Source organism: Hemicordylus capensis, chromosome 2, assembly GCF_027244095.1.
Source record: "Hemicordylus capensis ecotype Gifberg chromosome 2, rHemCap1.1.pri, whole genome shotgun sequence".
In the NCBI taxonomy this organism is placed as follows: domain Eukaryota; kingdom Metazoa; phylum Chordata; class Lepidosauria; order Squamata; family Cordylidae; genus Hemicordylus; species Hemicordylus capensis.
The window spans coordinates 188,260,738-188,280,646 of NC_069658.1; the positions used below are offsets into that span (position 1 = coordinate 188,260,738).

General features: G+C 42.3%; 1 protein-coding gene across 1 annotated transcript; it reads left to right on the top strand.

Moving 5' to 3' along the window:
• Positions 1-13,443: 13,443 nt before the first annotated feature.
• On the top strand, positions 13,444-14,379 carry LOC128343731 (olfactory receptor 1B1-like). The gene has a single exon (XM_053293165.1). The coding sequence runs from the start codon at positions 13,444-13,446 to the stop codon at positions 14,377-14,379; it is 936 nt and encodes a 311-aa protein (XP_053149140.1).
• The last annotated feature ends 5,530 nt before the right edge of the window (positions 14,380-19,909 follow it).

Genomic DNA, 19,909 nt, shown 5'->3' on the forward strand with positions numbered 1-19,909 from the left:
ATACTCTAGTGCTCCCAAGGGTAGACTCTTTGCAGCTTTCATGGATCTGAAAGCTGCTTTCGACCTTATTTCTAGGGAATTATTATGGTCTAAGCTTGGGAAATCCTCGATGGACAAAAGACTGTTGTTTTTGATTATGCAGCTCCATGTCAATTCCTCTATCCGAGTCAGATATGCTCCTAATGGGGCACTAACTGATTCAATCCCCGTCACTCGCGGGGTCAGGCAGGGTTGTGTTCTGGCCCCTACCTTGTTCAATCTTTTTATCAATGATTTAGCACAGTGCTTAGAAAAGATAGATTCACATGCCCCAAAATTGGCTGACATTCGTGTGCCAGTGTTGTTGTACGCGGATGATGCGGTACTATTGTCCCAGACTCAACTCTTCTTAGATTGCTGACAGCCTTTGCCCAATACTGCAATGACAACAACTTATCTATTAATTACGAGAAATCTAAGGTCCTGGTTTTTACTAAAGCTAGGAAAATTTATAAGTGGGCGATAAATAAGGAAAATATCGAGCAGGTTTATAAATTTAAATATCTTGGTATACATTTCCAACATAATCTTAACTGGAAATCCCAAAGATTGCATTCTATCTCTATTGCCCGTAAAACCTTTAACGCTTTTCTACGATTTCACTACTCTAAAGGAGGCCAGTATATGCCTATGGCCCTCCAAGTTTTTCGGGCAAAGATTGTAGCCCAATTACTTTATGGCATCCCACTTTGGATCCAGGGAGCAACACCAGAGATGGAAACGGTTCAATCATTATTCCTTAGGGCTATCTTTGGGGTACCCAGGTGTGTTCCTTACTCTGCATTATGTTTGGAATCTGGACTTTTTACTATTCTCTCTAAAGCATGGGAACTTACTTTTACCAGATGGATCAAACTTTGCTTGGATATTCAGGAGCCCTCCTATTTTCTGTTTCTATGGAGAGACTCCTTTCCTAGTCCTTGGCTGTCATATGTTAACAATAAAATAATGCAAATGGGTCTATCTCCCTCTGAAATTCTACTCATGGGAAATGAGAAGGCGAAGGTTACACTAACACAACGCCTCCATGATACTGAGCATCAGAACCTTGTTTCTAGGGGAAATAGGACCTGTTCCCCCCTATTTTTTGGTATCATGCCCCCCTTGGAGAATAGAGGTGCTAAATATTTAGCTTCCCTACACTTTCCAAAGTTCAGGATGGCTTTTACTAGGGCCCGCATGAATGTGTTGCCTTCAGCCCTTCTGGAAAAAAGATTTAACAAGGGATCATCAGATTATGGCCTATGCCCTTGTGGTGCAGGCCTTCCTGAAACAGTTTTGCATGTGCTGCTTCATTGCTCCCTGTACTCTGATACCAGGAAAGAACTTATATTCCCCCTATTAAAGCATCTTCCAGGAAGAGCTGACCCCTTTTATTTGAATTTTTGTCTCGAGGATCGAGATAATGTGATACTAAGGTGGTGGCAAAATTCTTCTATGTTGCTATTAGATTAAGATCCTGTTTAAGATCTAAATTTTAGGAGCTACTTTTTGTTACTATGTACTATACCACTGTTGGTATATTTTGTTTTTAATTTTTATTTTGTATGCTTTCTGTATGGCCTACGGCCGCAATAAAATTGAATTGAATTGAACAGCAAGCCAGGGCGGGCTGAGGTGATGAAGTATTATTCATTCATTCTTTCAATTTTTTTTTAATACTGCCCTTCCAAAATGGCTCAGGGTAGTTTACAATTAAAAGAAAACCATTAAAATCAGTTAACAATTAAAACAGAAATTATAAACAACATAAAACAACAATGAACAATTAAAACATCATATAACAGCAATTAAACAATCATAACAATTTAAAACCCTCAAAACCAGGTTACAACATTAAAACCAATTATGACTATTTAAAAATCCTGGAAGGCCAGGCGAAACAGGTTTTAAGGACTCTCCTGAAGGCCAATAAAGAATTCAAATTGCGGGTTTCTACAGGGAGCGCATTCCACAGTCCTGGAGTGGCTATGGAAAGGGCCCGCCTCTGAGTTGCCACCAGACCCACCAGTAGTAGCTGGAGATGGATCTCTTCAGATGACCTTAACGTGTGGTAGGGGTCAAGCAAAAGAAGGCACTCTCTGAGGTAACCTGGACCTAAGCCGTTCAGGGCTTTAAAGGTAATAACCAGCATTTGTATTTTGCCCGGAAACATATAGGCAGCCAGTGTAGCTGTTTCAAAACAGGCATAATATGATCTCTCCGGGTTGCCCCAGTGACCAATTTGGCTGCCACATTTTGAACTAACTGGAGTTTCTGAACTACGTACAAAGGCAGCCCTACATAGAGAGCATTGCAGTAGTCAAGCCTGGAGGTTACCAACTGGTGCACCACTGTTTTGAGGTCGTCCTCCTCAAGGAATGGACGCAGCTGTCGAATCAGCCAAAGCTGATAGAAAGCACTCCTGGCCATGGCCTCCACCTGAGATACCAGGGTGAGGCCTGGGTCCTGGAGTACTCCCAAGCTGCGCACTTGCTCCTTCCGGGGGAGTGTAACCCCATCCAGCATAGGGCGATCTAACTCATCCCTCAGATTCTGAGCTCCTACAGTGAGCACCTCTGTCTTGCTTGGATTCAGTCTCAATTTGTTATCCCTCATCCAGCCGATTACTTTCTGTAGGCAGGCATTTAGGGAATGAACACAATTTCCTGATGATGCAGATGAAAAGGAAAAGTAGATTTGGGTGTCATCAGCATACTGATAACACCAAGCACCAAACTTCCTGATGACCTCACCCACCCATTTTCATGTAGATATTAAAAAGCATTGGTGACAGAATGGAGCCCTGAGGGACTCCATATAACAGCTCCTGTTTTGAGGAGCAGCTGTCACCAAGCTTCTGGAATCTACCTGAGAGATAGGAGCAGAACCACTGCAAAGCAGTGCCCCCTATCCCCAACTCCTCCAGGCAATCCAGAAGGATACCATGGTCGATGGTATCGAACGCTGCTGAGAGATCCAAGAGAACAAATAGAGACACACTCCCTCCATTGATTCTCTGGTAGAGGTCATCCATCAGCCGACCAAGGCTGTCTCAACCCCATAGCCAGCAATAAAGCCAGTTTGAAATGGGTCTAGATAATCAGTTACCTCTAAAACCACCTTGAGCTGGTTGGTCACCACCCTCTTAATCACCTTGCCCAACCAAGGGAGATTGGCCTATAACTCCATCGCTAAGGGATCCAGTGAAGGCTGCTTAAGGAGTGGTTGAACCATTGCCTCCTTCAAACATGGAAGCATCCTACCCTCCCTCAGCGATGCATTTATGATATTAACTAGGCCACCTCCAACAATCTCCCTGCTAGATAGAAGCAGCTAAGTTGGGCAAGGATCCAGAGAACAAGTGGTAGTCCGCACCATCCCAAGCAGCTTGTCCACATCCTCAGGAGTCACAGATTGAAACTGATCCAACCTAACACCGCAAGAGGGATTGCTGGACACCTCTTTCATAGACCCTGCATAAATATTGTAGTTCAAGTCGGCCCAAATACAGGAGATTTTATCTGCAAAGAACCCATTAAAAGCATCACATCAGAACACCTCCAGGAACTGCAGAAAGAGCAGAAGTTAAACTCTTCATGACCCGGGATTGCTCTGCTGAACGCGAATCTGCAGATGCAATGCGGGCTGACCAAAGTCCCTTCTTGCTGCATGCACTGCTACTGCATTGAAGTATCGGGGTACCCCTGACCCCAATAGGGGAGGTTCGTTCCCGGGCGGATGGAGCCCAATAATCAGCCCAGACGAGAGGACTTAAGATCAAAGTTTTATTTGCCCTTAAGTAGCAAAGGTGCTGCTTGGCTCGCGCTCAAAGCAGGACAAAGACTGATACAGAAGCAGCACATTTATACACCAAAACGAACCTCCCCTATTGGGGTCAGGGGTACCCCGATACTTCAGCATAAGCCTTCAAATGGGTCCTGTGCTGCATCCTGTCAAAGTAAGCAACTCCCCTGGCCTATTCGGAGGCTGACCTTCCTTGTATGTTTCATACTGTAATTCTGGGTTCAAGATAGACCAGGAACACACCTCCTCCCCCTTGGAGCCTTACATGGGGAAGAAAATTCACATTATGGTCAAACCATAAAACCTTATCCACTTTATTTACTACACGGGGATCAAGTTATGCAACCCCAAGAAAGAATAGCCAAATGGATCACCAGGCTTATGGACTTTGATTTCCAAGTGGAACATCTTCCAGGTCTTTGGAATGCAACTGCAGATTGTTTATCTCAACTCCCACTTCCAAGCCAAGACAAAAGATGATGGAGTAGTAATTGTGCAAATAGCTTCATCCACTCATGGGGTGATCATGTCTTAATGAATGGAGAGCAGACCTCAGTGCTGATCAAGTGCTTACTGAACTTAATCCTTGCATAACTAATGGATGGTCTCGAGAGAGGAACTGGAGAGAACTTTGATCTTGCCTCCAGTTTTGACCTCACAGAGGAGGCTGATGAAAGTGATGGACAATCCTCTTTAGTAGAAAGAATATCACCAGCAGCTCCTGTGCCAGAGAACCCAAGAATTAGGAGAAGTGTGCATGACAGGAGACCACCTAAATGACTTCAAGACTTTGTCACTGATTTTTAAATCAATTGAATTCTGGTTGTCATAAAGGTGAGGGACATGTTGTGTTCTATCCAATATCTTTTATGTTTTGTTGGTTAGAAATTTGTCCCTGTGGAGAACCTGTAGAGCAGGGATTCTCAACCTTGGGTCCCCAGATGTTGTTGGACTTCATCTCCCATAATCCCCAGCCCTAGTGGCCTTTGGTTGGGGATTATGGGAGTTGAAGTCCAGCAACATCTGGGGACCCAAGGTTGAGAACCCCTGCTGTAGAGAGTGTTGTGGGTGGAGTCAGAAAGAAAAAGGGAGGGAAAGGAAATTTCCCTTTCCATTGTAGCTCTGTAGCATTCTTCCCACTGGCCAGACTGAGCTTTAGGCTAGTTCCATTCCATCTATAAAATGGGTAAATATTTTCTAAACATTTAATTCCTTGACTGTATGCTATATGTGTATCTTGATCTGTGGTCTGTAAGTTAGCTTACTTCCTTAAACTATCTGTTTTCTTTGTAGTTTGTTTCATGCTTTACGAATACTAATACAATGGATATTTATATACCCTTCTGATTGTGCCCCACTTATAGTGAACTGTGTTGTGATGTTACACTGTCCAGTGTATGACAACACTCAGAAATGGAGGGTGGGGAAGAAAACCCATTACTCAATACTTATAGGTAAGATATATAGGATATGACTTCTTCCCCCCTCTCCCTGGAATTAGAGTTCAGGATCCCAGGAGCTATTCAAACTGCATGTGAAATATCTCTAGGAGTGCCTATTGTCAACCCTTTAATGAGGCTCTCCCATCTTCATGCAACGTTGAGATACCCAGATGGAGTAGTTGTGCATGGCTTTGCCATTGTTCCATTTTGGCCAGTGATTGATTTTGATTCAATGCCAGAGGGTTGAGTTGGTGAAAAATCTGGAGCATCTGGTCAGAGGTAGACAGACTGGGTGGATTTAGCTGAAAGCCTAAGATTTGTTACAAACCTGGGGCATAGGAACCTGCCTTATACTAAATCAGATCATTGGTCCATTGTCTACACTGACTGGCAGCAACTCTCCAAGGTTACTCCTCACAATATTGTGTGAATGCATAAGGATGTAAAATGTGTGTTTTTGATTCACATATCTAAGGAAATGCAATCTTTTTTGGGTGTGGGCAGTGAGGTATACCACAGGTGATTTGGTGGCATGGGCAGAGGGCTGTTGGATGCTGTGTTTGGGGCTTGAGGGGTCCCCCTCAAGTTCTACGTTTCTGTTATTTTGTTGCTTTTAATTGCCCGTTGGTTAGTTTGCCTCTGAAAGTTAATGCCACAATTCAAAAGCATGTTACAACTATAACTGCAGCAACATTAGTTTGATTAATTATTTCATTGTGCTTTCTAATTTATAAATGAGAGTTACTGTATGTCATGTCATGTTTATTTACGGTCATAGACCAAAATTTAAAGCATACATAATAATACACATGTCATATAATAGTAATATATACAGAGATCCAATATTATCTCGTCCTAATCAGCAGTTTCCAGTTTACATAATCTGGTTTACCATCTGTTGTCTAGCATTCTTAGCAGCCTCACAAAACTTAGCAACTTTAATTGTTACTTCCTCCTTCTGATCTGAGAGCAGATAGTTGATGTAGAATACATCTGTATGTCCTGGGAAGTCAGCCAGTAATGAGGAAATATAATGAGATCGAAAATCCCTATAGAAGAGGCAGCGGAGTAAAATATGAAAGATAGACTCCTGTTCTCCAGAGCCGCAAGGGCATAGTCTCTGCTCTTTTGGTATCCCTCTAAATTTACCTTCTAGTTCAGCTGAAGGTAGCACATTAAATCTGGCCAGTGTGAACATCCTGCAGTACTTAGTAATCGTAATCTTGTCCAAGTAATTCGCAGGTTTAGTATTATACATTTGTAATCCCAGAAAAACTTCTTTAGGGATTAGAGATCGATCAGTCTGCATTTCCATGTCATAGATCCGCTGCTTTAGTATCAGTCTTGCACGAGAAAAACCCATTTCTAATAAAACGTCCGGACTAAAGCCATATAAACTTATTTGATGAGATATTGACAGCTTCCAACTAGAGTTAAATTAGATTTAAGACAACCTTAACCAGAAGCTCAAAATGGAAAACCACATCCGGGTTTCCATCTTAGGCATACCAGTTTCAACCCTCAATATTACATTGGGAACACATCTAGGGATTTGTAAAATAGATCTCAAAAACTTCGTCTGAACTACCTCTAGAGGTATGCAGTTAGTATACGGGCCCAACTGCGACCGACAGAGCAACTGAGGGCAGGCTTTAGCCATAAATAGCTTAAGGGCGGCTGGTACCATCTTGATGGAAATATGATTGAATGGCCAATGCTGGTTTACGTGCATTTTGGGTAACATATTGCAGATGTGCTTGGCGTTTCGTAGAGGCCTGGAAAACAACCCCTAGATATTTAAAGGTCTTAACCTGTTCTAATTTATGTCCAGCCAAACACCAGTTCAAGGCCTTCGGGCGTTTAGCGAAGGCCGGAATTTTGGTCTTGCTATAATTGATTTCCAGAGCATATTCATGGCAAAAAGCAGCCAAAGAACGAAGCGCTCTACGAAGCCCAACAGGAGTCTGAGATAAAATCACTGCATCATCTGCATAAAGCAGAATATTAACCTGTCTATTGGCCAATTTAGGTGGATGAAAAGATGGATTAGTAATAAAATCCATGATGGGGTTAATGTAATAATTAAAAAGAGCTGGAGCAAGTATACAACCTTGCCTCACTCCTCGAAAGGTAGGGATTTCCTTAGTGAGGATTCCAGCTGAACTGCATCGGACCTTCAGACGTGAATTCTTATGAAGTTTATAAATCAGAAGTAGCAAACATCGATCAATAGCAATAGCACTTACACTAGCACTTACATTTATATACCGCTCTATAGCCGGAGCTCTCTAAGTGGTTTACAATGATTTAGCATATTGCCCCCAACATTCTGGGTACTCATTTTACCGACCTCGGAAGGATGGAAGGCTGAGTCAACCTTGAGCCCCTGGTCAGGATCGAACTTGTAACCTTCTGGTTACAGGGCGGCAGTTTTACCACTGCGCCACCAGGGGCTCAATAGAGGAGTTAAACAACCTTTCCCATAATTTGTCTCTGGATATGGAATCAAATGCCGATTTAAAATCCACAAATGCAGCAAAAAGAGTGGAATGGGATAAATTAGAATATTTCTCCGCTAGATGTTGTAAGACTAAAGCATGCTCAATAGTAGAATGATTGGCCCTAAAGCCTGCCTGCTCATCAGCCAGCACCTGCTCTTTATCCATCCAGTCCTGAAATTTGTTGAGTAGGTGAAGTGCATACATTTTACCAGTAGCATTAAGAAGGCTAATAGGGCGATAATTAGATGGTAAATATCTTTGGCCTCTCTTGTATATAGGAATTACAATCGCCAATCCCCATTCACTAGGGGGCGAGGTCGTCTGGTCAATAGCTGTAAACAAAGAGGCTAATACCGGCAGCCACCAATCCGTGTTATTCTTGATGGCCTCCACCGGCAAATTGTCTGAGCCAGGGGCCTTACCAGTTTTAAACTGGTTCACTATTGAGGCAATCTCTGTGCATGATACTGGAGTCCACTCAGGTAATAAGTTAGGATCCAGTTCCTGTTCTATTCGTAAGAACGGTGTAGTTGTTCCCTCTCTAGCATACAGAGCATGGAAATATTCAGTCCATTCTCTAACAGGTATATAAAAAGATGGCGGGGAAGGTCTAAATTTAGGAGAAGATGATACCAAAGACCAGAACAAAGACACGTTTTTAGCCTGTGCTGCAAAGATAAGATGCTGCCAATCTGACCTTTTAGCCTCCCCCCCCTTTTTTTTGGCAAGTAAAGTTTTATAAAATCTTTTTTAAACAATCAAATCTTGAGAAGTGACCTGGTTAGAATTAGATCGATAATGATTGTAAGAGTTAATAAGATCCGTTTTTGCTGCGCGGCATTCATAATCGAACCATGACTGGGAAAATCCAGCATGGGGCTTAGTATTTTAAAAATTGTTAACAGTTAAAATTGGGTAGAAAGAGCATATTAAACTGTTATAATTTTCCATTAAAATATGGCTATCTGCAGCATCTATCATCTTAGCACGGTATTGCATGCAAACCTCAGTCTTTAAGTGATTAGTAACATGTTCAATAAATGAGAGTTATAAAGTTATTCAATATGCTTTTTGCTATGTATGCACAATTTTCAATCCCTTGTATTTTATTTTGATTTTATGCTAGGAGGCACTATTTCTCTTTCTCTCCTGATTTCATCTTTGTAGCAATGTTTTCTGTAGCTATTTTCTTGGGGATCACTCTGTTTGGTCAGCATTGGGATGGTCAGGACCTATAATACCAGTGGCACTACTTGGCAGTAAAGGCTACATGATCAGGACATACATGTGCATGAATCATATAAAGCTATTGATTTGATTGTTAGAAGGACTGAAGGACAAATGTGCCTCTTGAAAGATTGCCTTAAAAAGCAGATCAACAGTGGTCCTAAAACTTTCCAGTCCTGCTTGTCCAGCAAGTGGCAACACAAGAATGTTTATATTAAATCACACAAGGAACCTCCATGCACCTTTCCCCTACAAGTGAAAGAGTGAACAAAAGGTTTTACCACATCTTGATTATTATTATTACTTTTACATTTATACCCTGCTCTTCCTCCAAGGAGCCCAGAGCAGTGTACTACATACTTGAGTTTCTCTTTCACAACAACCCTGTGATGTAGGTTAGGCTGAGAGAGAAGTGATTGGCCCAGAGTCACCCAGCTAGTTTCATGGCTGAATGGAGTTTGAACTCGGGTCTCCCTGGTCGTAGTCCAGCACTCTAACCACTACACCATGCTTGCTCCATTAAAAATGGGAAAGAGGTTTTGAGATATGATTTATGATGAATTCAAAAAGATTTTCAAATGTGTATTCCACAAGAGACTTGAATCCTTCCTGTTGGGCATAATTAATGAAGAAATCTCGAAAGAAAACATAAATTTATTTCTATATCTTACTACAGTGGCTAGAATGGTTCTTGCTCAGAAATGGAGATCTGTGGAAAATTCCAGCAAGAGAAAAATGGTTGATGAAGGCATATGAATATGCAGAAATGGCAAAACTAATTGTATTAGTAAGAGATAGCTATATAGAAAGTTTTCTAGGAGATTGGAAACCCTTTCTGTGGTACATGAAAAACAATGTGAATTTGGATTTATCAACGGGGCTTGAAATGTAAAAATAACAGTTGGGGAATTTGTTTTAGTAAGGAAACTAAAGGATTATTATGGTGATGAAAATAAGGACTAGGATATAACAACTAGATATATAAATATGAAGAAAATATTTATATGAGAGCAAACATGGATGTTACAGTATACTATGTTGAAAGATGAACTGGAAGTTCAGAAAACTAATAAAAATATAAATAAAAATGGGAAAGGCCAATAAGAGCCAGATTAAGCAGCTTCAGGGGATGGATGTAACCCATAGTTGACCATTCAAATACTATGTGTGAGGAGGATTGTTTCTAATCTTCCCATCTCATTCATACTTTCTAAACTTCACTGATATGTATCCTGTTGTCTCTGAATCTGGCAGATCCCTCTTTGACAACCCCAATTATCCCATCATTACGGGCAAAGTATATGTGGAGGGAAGGACTGCACATTGGAAGGAGGAGGGTGCAGACCAACCCCCTGCATGATTCTTTATGAGAACCAGAGCACTCTCTGGCAGGCAACATTAGCCTCCACTGCAACACCATTTTTAAGCAGGGCTTTAAAAAAAAAAATTCAGAACATAGCACACACCAATACAACACACACCTGTGCATTTTCTTTGTCTGTGCTCACATACTTTTTTGTCTAGAGTCACATTCCATGACCATTAGAAGCCTACACAGAGTTGGAGAAATGTCTTAGAACTGGAAATTCAAGACCACTGTTGTGTTATATTCATTGGTGAAAAGACTGTGGGGAGTAGCAGTGGAGTCTGCAGGAAGAATTTTTGGTAGGGGAAGGAGAAATGTCTTTCTGCACCTCCAACTTCCCAAGGAGCTGTATCACACATAATAGGGAGGAAGGAAGAAGGCAGAAAGACCTGGACTACTCACTACTTTTTTCATTGTTATCAGTCACGTTTTACACCAGCTAACAAAATACAATTTGTGCATCACTTAAATTTTTGAACTGCACAAATGTTTTTTAAAACAGCATCTTCCTTCCTTCCTTCCTTCCCTTTTTCTTTCTTTCTTTCTTTCTTTCTTTCTTTCTTTCTTTCTTTTTGGAATTGCATGTTTTGTCTTAGGGATGTGCACAGAACCAGTCTGGAAGCCCTTTATGGGCCTCCAAACTGGTTTGGAGAAGTCACCGATGTGCTGGCATGCGCAGGCGTGTCAGTGACTTCTGGTCATATTATTATTTCTTGTTTACACAGTCAGACAGGTGTTATTGATTGGTTTGTTTTATCCAGACATCGAGTCCTTCCCAAGGACCTGGCATGGCTGAATTTTATTGTCAATGTTGTTGCTGTTGTTATAGATATCGTCACAGAATATAGGCTGTTCCCAGTAAAGCTGCTTTTTGTAATTGGCTGATGGTGATTTCTGTGGCCCCTATGGTGTTGAGGTGCTCTTCAAGGTCTTTTGGAACTGCACCCAGGGCGCCAATTACCACTGGGATTATTCTGGGATTATTTTTTCTATTTCTTTTTCTTCTATTCTGCTATCCCCTGGTATTGCTGTGTTGATTATTTTGACTTGTTTTTCTTTCTTCTCAACTACAGTTATATCTTGTGTATTGTGTGGCAGATGTTTGTCTGTTTGTAGTCGGAAGTCCCATAATATTTTTACATCTTCATTTTCTTCAACATTTTCAATTTTATGGTCCCACCAATTCTTGACTACAGGTAGCTTGTATTTTTTTGCAGATGTTCCAGTGTATCATTCTTGCTACCTTGTCATGCCTTTGTTTGTAGTCAGTCTGTGCGATCTTCTTACAACAGCTGATCAGGTGGTCCACTGTTTCATCTGCTTCTTTATAAAGGCGGCACTTGCTGTTTGTTGTGGATTTTTCTACTTTGGCTCTTATTGCATTTGTTCTTAGTGCCTGTCCTTGTGCAGCCAGTATTAAACCCTCTGTTTCTTTCTTCAAGTTGCCATTCTTAAGCCATTGCCAGGTCTTGGTGATGTCTGATTTTCCACTTATATTCTGCAAATATTGACCATGCAGGGGCTTCTTTTTCCACTTTTCTGCTCGGTTCTTGACTTGTTCTTTCTTGTAGGCCTGCTTTGTTTCATTGGTTTTGAATAGTTTCTCGTTCTTGACCATTTGAAGTGCATCTTCTTCACTGTCCTTGATATATTCATCAAGGCCTCTTTTCTCCTCCTCTACTGTTTGATGGACTTGCAGCATTCCTCTTCCACCTGAGCTGCGAGGGAGGTATAGCCTATCTACATCACTGCGGGGGTGCAGAACATGATTGATGGTCATGATTTTCCTGGTCTTACGATCTAGCGTCTCTAGTTCTGCCTGGGTCCAGTCTATTATTCCTGCAGTGTATCTGATAACAGGTATAGCCCAGGTGTTTATGGCTTGTATGGTGTTCCATTGAGTTTGGACTTCAGGATTTTTCTAACTCTCCTGATGTATTCACTTCCAATCTTTCTTTTAACTTCAGTGTGTGCAATGTTATCAGTCTGGAGAATGCCCAATTATCTATTTATTTATTTATTTATTTATTTATTTATAATTATTATTATTATTATTATTAATTCAATTTCTATAACGCCCTTCCAAAAATGGCTCAGGGCAGTTTACAAAGAAAAATAACAAAAAAATAAGATGGCTCCCTGTCCCCAAAGGGCTCACATTCTAAAAAGAAACATAAGACACGCACCAGCAGCAGTCACTGGAAGTACTGTCCTGGGGGTGGATAGGGCCAGTTACTCTCTCCCTGCTAAATAAAGAGAATCACCATGGTAAAAGGTGCCTCTTTGCCCTACACCATTATTATCTTCAAAAATCTGCGCTGCTCCTAATGTTAAATATCCACCCAAAATAATGTATTTGTATTCAGAGATATCTTACAGCATTTGACAGTTGAAATCTAATATCAGACTATTGACATAAAACATCATTTTTGAACAAAGGATACTGAGCAAGATCCTTGAGCTCAGCATTGTCTATACTGACTGGTAGTAGCTCTTTTGGGTCTCACACAGGGCATGCAAGGGATTGTAGCTGGGCATGCCCTGTCTGAAACATGCAAAGCCAATCCTCCACTGAGCTACAGCCAATGCTGTCAATTGACAGTTAATCTGAACTAGTATTTCTCAGGAGAAAGCATTTGAATGCTTTGCATTCAAACAGTGTTTAAAATTTGAGTGTATTTTATTGTTCATGTGAAATAGTAGTGTTTTCTCACAATGATTACTAGGATAGTTTGGGAGTTTTTTGTACTCCTGATTGGCCATTGTGAGAATTCTACAAGCAAGATAGGAGCTTGTCTGCAAGCTGGATATGGAGAAGGGAGGCCAGCCTAGAACATGTACTCAGCTCTAGAGTGAGGGTGGAGGGAAAGTAGTCCCCTTGCCTCCTGCCTCTGTACCTAGTTTGCAGACGATCATTTTCCCGTCTCCTCCTACCTTCCTTGTAGTATTCCTTCTATGGTTATTCAGGAATGCTGTTGATGTAGTTAAGTTGTAAATGGCCTTGCTTCTAGTAGGAGGTTCTTCCATAAAGTTTTGAAGTTCTTTCCAGCTGCATTATGCTGTGATTCTCTCTGCAGGTGCCATGGACTGTGAGAATGGCACAGACATTGTTGAGTTTGTCCTTCTGGGTCTCTCCACTCAGCCGGAGCACCAGCCTCTCTTCTTCCTCATCTTTCTTCTGATGTATTTGGCAGGACTTCTGGGAAACATCATGATGATCGTTCTCATCACTCTGGATGCTCGACTCCAGACTCCTATGTACTTCCTGCTACGTAGCCTCTCTGTGGTGGATGTGGGCTTCATCTCAGTCACAGTGCCCCAGATGCTGGCTCACCTCATTTCCTCTTCCAAGACTATCCCTTTCTATTCCTGCATGGCTCAGTTCTTTTTCTTCTATATATTTGGTGTCACCGACCTTCTCATGGTAAGCATCATGGCTCTGGATCGCTTTGTTGCTATTTGTAATCCACTCCATTATGTTACAGTGATGAACCAGAAGTTCTGTAGACACTTGGTGGCTGGCTGCTGGATTGTTTCCACCCTCCACTCTGTGCTCCATGCTGGCCTCCTCTTACGTCTCAGTTACCGTGGAGACAATCACCTCACCCATTACTTCTGTGACCATCAGCCTTTGCTACAGTTGTCATGTTCAGATATCAGCATGAATGAAGCAGCCATCTTTTTTGAAGGTGTAGTTGTAATTCTCGGACCTTTTGTTTTCATCATTGTCACCTATGCCCGCATTGTGGCAGCTGTAATTAAGTTCTCTTCCTCAGGGAGGCGCAAAGCCTTTTCTACTTGTAGCTCCCATCTCACCATAGTGGTGCTCTTCTATGGGGCCATAATTGGTGTCTACTTTCTGCCCACATCTACCTACTCATCTCAGCATGGGACTATATTTGCTGTTATGTACACTGTTATCACCCCAATGTCCAACCCTTACATCTACAGCCTCAGAAATAAAGATGTCAAAGAGGCCCTGAGGGACCTCCTGGGAAAGAGGGTCTTTTCTCATTAGTAATATGGAGATGCATCAAGACTATCACTAGTCAGAAAAACCCCTCTTTTCCAGAATCCATGGTATAAGCTACCAAAGGTAAGCACCTTTCAGTTCCATTGATTTCATTGGGATAGTTAACATTCTCACTGAAACAAATCAGATTGAGACGTGTTTAATGTTGACTGGTTTGGGCTTATTCTATCAAAATAACATCACTATATTGTACCCAAGTTCTCCAAAGCAAGTCATGTTAGCCTCTTCCAGAAAAATAAAAATAAAAAGTCCCATGGCACCTTGAACATTAGCAAATATATCATGGCATAACCTTTTATGTTCCAGTGTACATTTTATCATATGCATACACATCGCGAAGATGATGGTGATACAGTACATACTGGCATAATGATGAAGGTGACATAGTGAGAGAGAGAGAGAGAGAGAGAGAGAGAGAGAGAGAGAGAGAGAGAGAGAGAGAGAGAGAGAGAGAGATAGTTAAAGATTTTATAAAGCATTTATTGTTAGTATAAGTAAAAACAGAAAAGGTTACATCTCTGAGAGTATACATGATTACACACAGGAGCATATCCATCATAGAAAACCCCCTCTATATGCAAGATACAGATAGTAACTGTGTGTGTGTGTGTGTGTGTATAATTATAGAGTAAGAAATTTTAACATAGGACTCAGTCTTACCATCAGTGAAATTACAAATCCAGCAGTTAAACAAAATAGAGAGGGGAGAGCCAAAACAAACAACAAAAAAGGAAAAAAGGTGACAGCATATACATGAATATTATGATTAATTCAGGCACAGAGCAAAACTTCCACAACAAGGGTCTCATCCCATACCCACAAGCTCAAAAATATTAATAAACATATTATTAATTAATATTATACCAATAAAAGCTTATGATTAGCCAGGAGGGGGGAAAAAGAAAAATTCAAACCCAGCAGAAAATAGAACCTTCATGAATGTAACTCACTGAAATCCATAAATTCAATGAATATGATTTCCCTGCATAAATATCAACCTTCTCTTAATTCAAAAACCTGTATAGAAATCATCCAGAAGCTTTCTCAAAATAAGGTTCTAGATACACAAGTCTCTTTCTGATCTTTTCCATCCCGGTTCTTCTGATTAACACATAAAGATATTGATAAAATAATTCCAAACAAAAGACTAGATAATATCATTTATATCACTGCTAAATGGATACAATCTAAAATCTATGAGAAGACCAAAAAAATATTTTTTTAAAAAAAATCCTTTCAAGAACCTTACCTACTGATACAAGAACAATAGACAGTTTCTCCTATAAGGAACTGTAAATTCAATAGGCCTATGATGTCAGATAAAAAGGTATGGAAAAAAATTCCTGGACTGGATTTCAGTGTTACCTGACTTGTAAAAGCTATTAGTTCTATACAGATATCTAAAAGCTATGAGTTCTAGACAGGAACTCCAAAATAATAATATAAAAATAATAAATAATATTATTTTAATAGTAATATGATAATATACTTTTATATCTCCAGCAAAGTACTTAGAGGGGTACCTCGAAGCAGAGCAGCAGTCTGCCAAAATGTAAAGCTCAGCACCAAATCATGCAACAAAATCTTCACGTATATCTATTATCACTTCGTATTTGGCTCTCCTCTCTGCATAACACTACACCACAAGGAAATCTATGACATCGTAATGAAGATACAAAAAATGCAAATAAAACATTTCAACTCTCAACTGTAAAGATCTCATTGAAACCAAAAGATAAGTCTAGAGTCTTGTATATAAAAGGAGATATATATATATATATATCCTCTATAATAAAGTGCCTGAGTGTGTGCCCATGTCCTCCAGTGTCTGTGGCCGTGTCTTCCTCGGCCGTTCTGGGCATGCACAGAGCGCATGCCCAGAACGGCCGAGGGAGACACGGCCGCAGGCACCAGGCGGCCATGTTGGTTGGGAGGAGAAGCGGCGTGCCGAGGAGAAGTGGCCACTGCCGACGCTGGACGGGGGGAGGAGGCGGTGGGGGAAGCCAGGCGAGGCGACGGCAAAGCCGCCGCCTCGGCCAGAGGAGGCGGTGTGGGCAAGGCGGCGGCGGAGCCACGGCCTCGGCCAGAGGAGGCGGTGGGCCGGTAAGAGTACGCGGTGAGGTGGTAGGTGTTGAGGACTAGGAGGCAACAGTGGTTCGTCTCGGAGCAACTCTGCAAAACAAAAGCGGCGGCGCTTGGGAAAGGGGGGCGGCCGAGCTCACCACGTGGACGGCGAGCGGAGCTGAAGAAGCTAGGTCTGCGTAAGGAGCGTTGAGAGAATGTGCCTGAAGTTTGCGGTACTGAGGGAGTTTGAAGCAGGGGAGGGAAGGCGGGAGGCCCTCCGGGCTGCTCCGCATGCAGCACCACTCACACAGGACAGGACTGACTCCAGCAGGGGCGCCTCTGGTGTGCTTTACAGCCAAAGGCTGCAAGGAGGAGCCATCATCTCTGTGGCATCGGAGGCAGACAGAGAGGGGCTTAAAAGGGTCGAACTGGAGACTGCTGCGTTGCCTTTGAAATGCTGGAGGGAAGTTGTGCATCTGCACTTGACTCAGCTCAGCTCGCCTGCCCCAAACCAACCCCCTTGGCATGGGCCCGGAAAGCCGCGCCCGCCCCCGCCCCCCTCTGGGCCCTGGACAGCTCCGCCCTGGCAAGTTGGCTCCGCGCTGGCTTCTCCTCCAATCGCCCTCCTGTCCTCTGCCTGGCAAAGCAGCCGAGGGATGCCATGGCAAAGCGAGGGTGCTTTTTGCCCCCTGGGAGGATGAGGCGCTGCCAGGGCCTCCCTGCCCCTCCGAAATGGCGTGGTGGAGCAGCAGGGGTGCAGCCAGCATGGCAGAGGCCGCCTCGCCCACCCGGGCTGAGGAGCGGCTGAAACGGCCGGAGGAGTTGCCGGGCCTGGGACTAAAAAATATGAGGCAAACATTTCAACAGAACTCTTCTAGCACCCGTTAATCTTAGGGGGGAGGGGGGAGGGCAAGAGGAAGTGGGTCAGGGGGGAGGGGAAGGGCAAGAGGGAGTGGGGCAGGGGGAGGGCAGGAGGGACTGGGGCAGGAGGGTGAGAGAGAGGGGTGGGAGGGGAGGGAGGGCAAGAGAGTGGAGTGGGAGGGAGGGGAAGAGAGGCAAGAGTGTGGGGCAGAAGGGAGGGAGGGAGAGTGGGGCAGGAGAGAGAAGGGAACAGCCAGCCCCAAAGAACAAGCCAGTTCCGCGGCCTCGGCCAGAGGAGGTTGTGGGCCCAGCCGGGTGGAGGAGGACGCGGTGCGGTAGCTGGCCCCAAAGGTCTACTAGCGCCCGTTAATTTAACGGGCTTAAAGTTACTAGTATAGTATATAAGAGGATTGGAGAATTTTGAACCTCTCCTCTAACTCCTAGGAATACCTAAATATTAGAATGATAAAGAAAAGATTGCTCATAGAGAGAGAATATGCCGACCTCACGAAAATATAAAATGTAAATGTAAATTATTATTATTATTCTTTTTAAAAATGCTTTTTATTATATAGAAAGGTAAGAAAAAGGTTACGCCTCTGAGCCACCAACTTATCTAATAACACATAATATGATATAACACATGTTCATACCCATGTATGTACATACTTTCATACTTATCATAGTTAATTGTTTACATACAGAACAAATGCAAAAATAAACTAAATCTTGCCCATCAATAACTTTCTAACACACCTAGTTGATATGAAGAAGAAAATTATAAGAAAGAGAGAAAATAATAATTGAACAACTCCCACCGGACCTGTCAGTCAGCTAATACCTAGATAATAATCTTGTCTTGGGGGAAATAATAATTTGACTATAAGTAGGAGAGAGAAAGAAAAAGGATCAAATTATTTAAGAATAGAGACCAATATTACTAAAATAAAAATGTTAGTTATTTTGAATATTATTTTAAATTACATCCACAATTTTCTGTGTTCTGGTTAAATTTCCTGTAAACGAAACATATTCAGAACTTTAATGTATGTTATTAATTGGGCGGTTACCTATTTCCAAAGGTGAACATCAAACACATAGAGAAAGCACAAAAACCATCAGAATACAGAAGGTGGAAATACATGAGTCAAGTAAATGAAGATAATGGAATTCAGTCAAGCCTACAGCTGATGTAAACATTAGTCAAAAAATGCAAATAGAATAGATATAAGAAATACTAAATATTAAAGCCAGTGGCTCATCCAACATTCCTCTCTCTGTGCACACTGCAAGGAGATTGAAACCAGCAGTAATGAGCAACCTTCGAGAAACCTGATCTGCCATGACTGATCTTCTCTTTGAGAAAATCTAAATATGATTCTGAGGAATCCCAGAGTTCTCTGGAATCGAGTTTGAAAACCACTAATTTAATGAGATATCCTTGCAGGGGTGGAGATGAGGGGGGATTCTGGATCCTGTAAAGCACCTGGGGACAGGTCCTGCACAGAAGTCAGGTTCCAGCACCTTACCTCCAGCACCCCAGCACACACCATTTCCACAAACTGAAACTAGCCCAGCAAACTGAGAGTTGTGGCTTAAGGGCACCATCTAGGATGCAGTACCAGCCTGCCTGACCCTGAGCTCCAGTCCCTACCCACCGAGCACTATAAAGACCAAGCCCCTGAGCTTGCTCAGTCTGAACAACTTGGCTCACACATATGAGGACTCTGCCTAAGCTCCTGTTCCCTGATTGTTGCCTTGTCTTTCGGCTCATGACTATGCGCATGCTTCCCCCCCACCCACCCCGATCCTGTATTGCTGGATTTTGACTCCTGCCTGGTTTTGCATTCCTCTCTTATTGGTTATTTCAGGTAACTTGAAAATGTCAAACTATGTGCAAGGCAGAGAGAGAGAGAGAGAGACAGTATGGTGGGTTTCGGATTACAAGCTGGGCATGGACTGCCTATCTATCAGATCTATGGGGGGGGGGAAACCATGCCACACTGCCACAACATTAATTCTATGCCCAGATCACACATTTACAGAGTGCATACAGATTTACCAGCTGGAAACCAGTATGCTTACCACTACATGCCTTTTACTATATATCTACAGCAGATAAGAAATCCAAGAAGGCATCAACCACCCTACACCCGAATAAAAACGAGCCTTTATATACAAATGTCCACCATGACCAATACATTTGCTCAACCCTCATATTTAAAGCCAGCCCAAATAAAGATTTACAATACCTGTGGAAGATAAATGTTGACTTATTACATCTGTATCCTGGTTTTTGGCCCTCTACAGGTTCTCAAAGCAGTCATTAGTTTCCCAAGGACAGGCATCATGAATGCTCTCACTGTACTCTGTTCTTACTATACACTGAAAGGTACATCCTGTGTCATCTCCTCTTTGCTCCCCCAGTAATATCCACAATTCCAGTGTGCCACCACACCACACATTGTCATTGGCTGCCCTTGGAGCATTTCACACACAATTCAGGTTTTTTACTGCATGTTAGAATGTAGTCCGATTTATATCCAGGGTAAAAAAAACTTCATTTCTTATGAGTTGTTGTTGTTGTTTT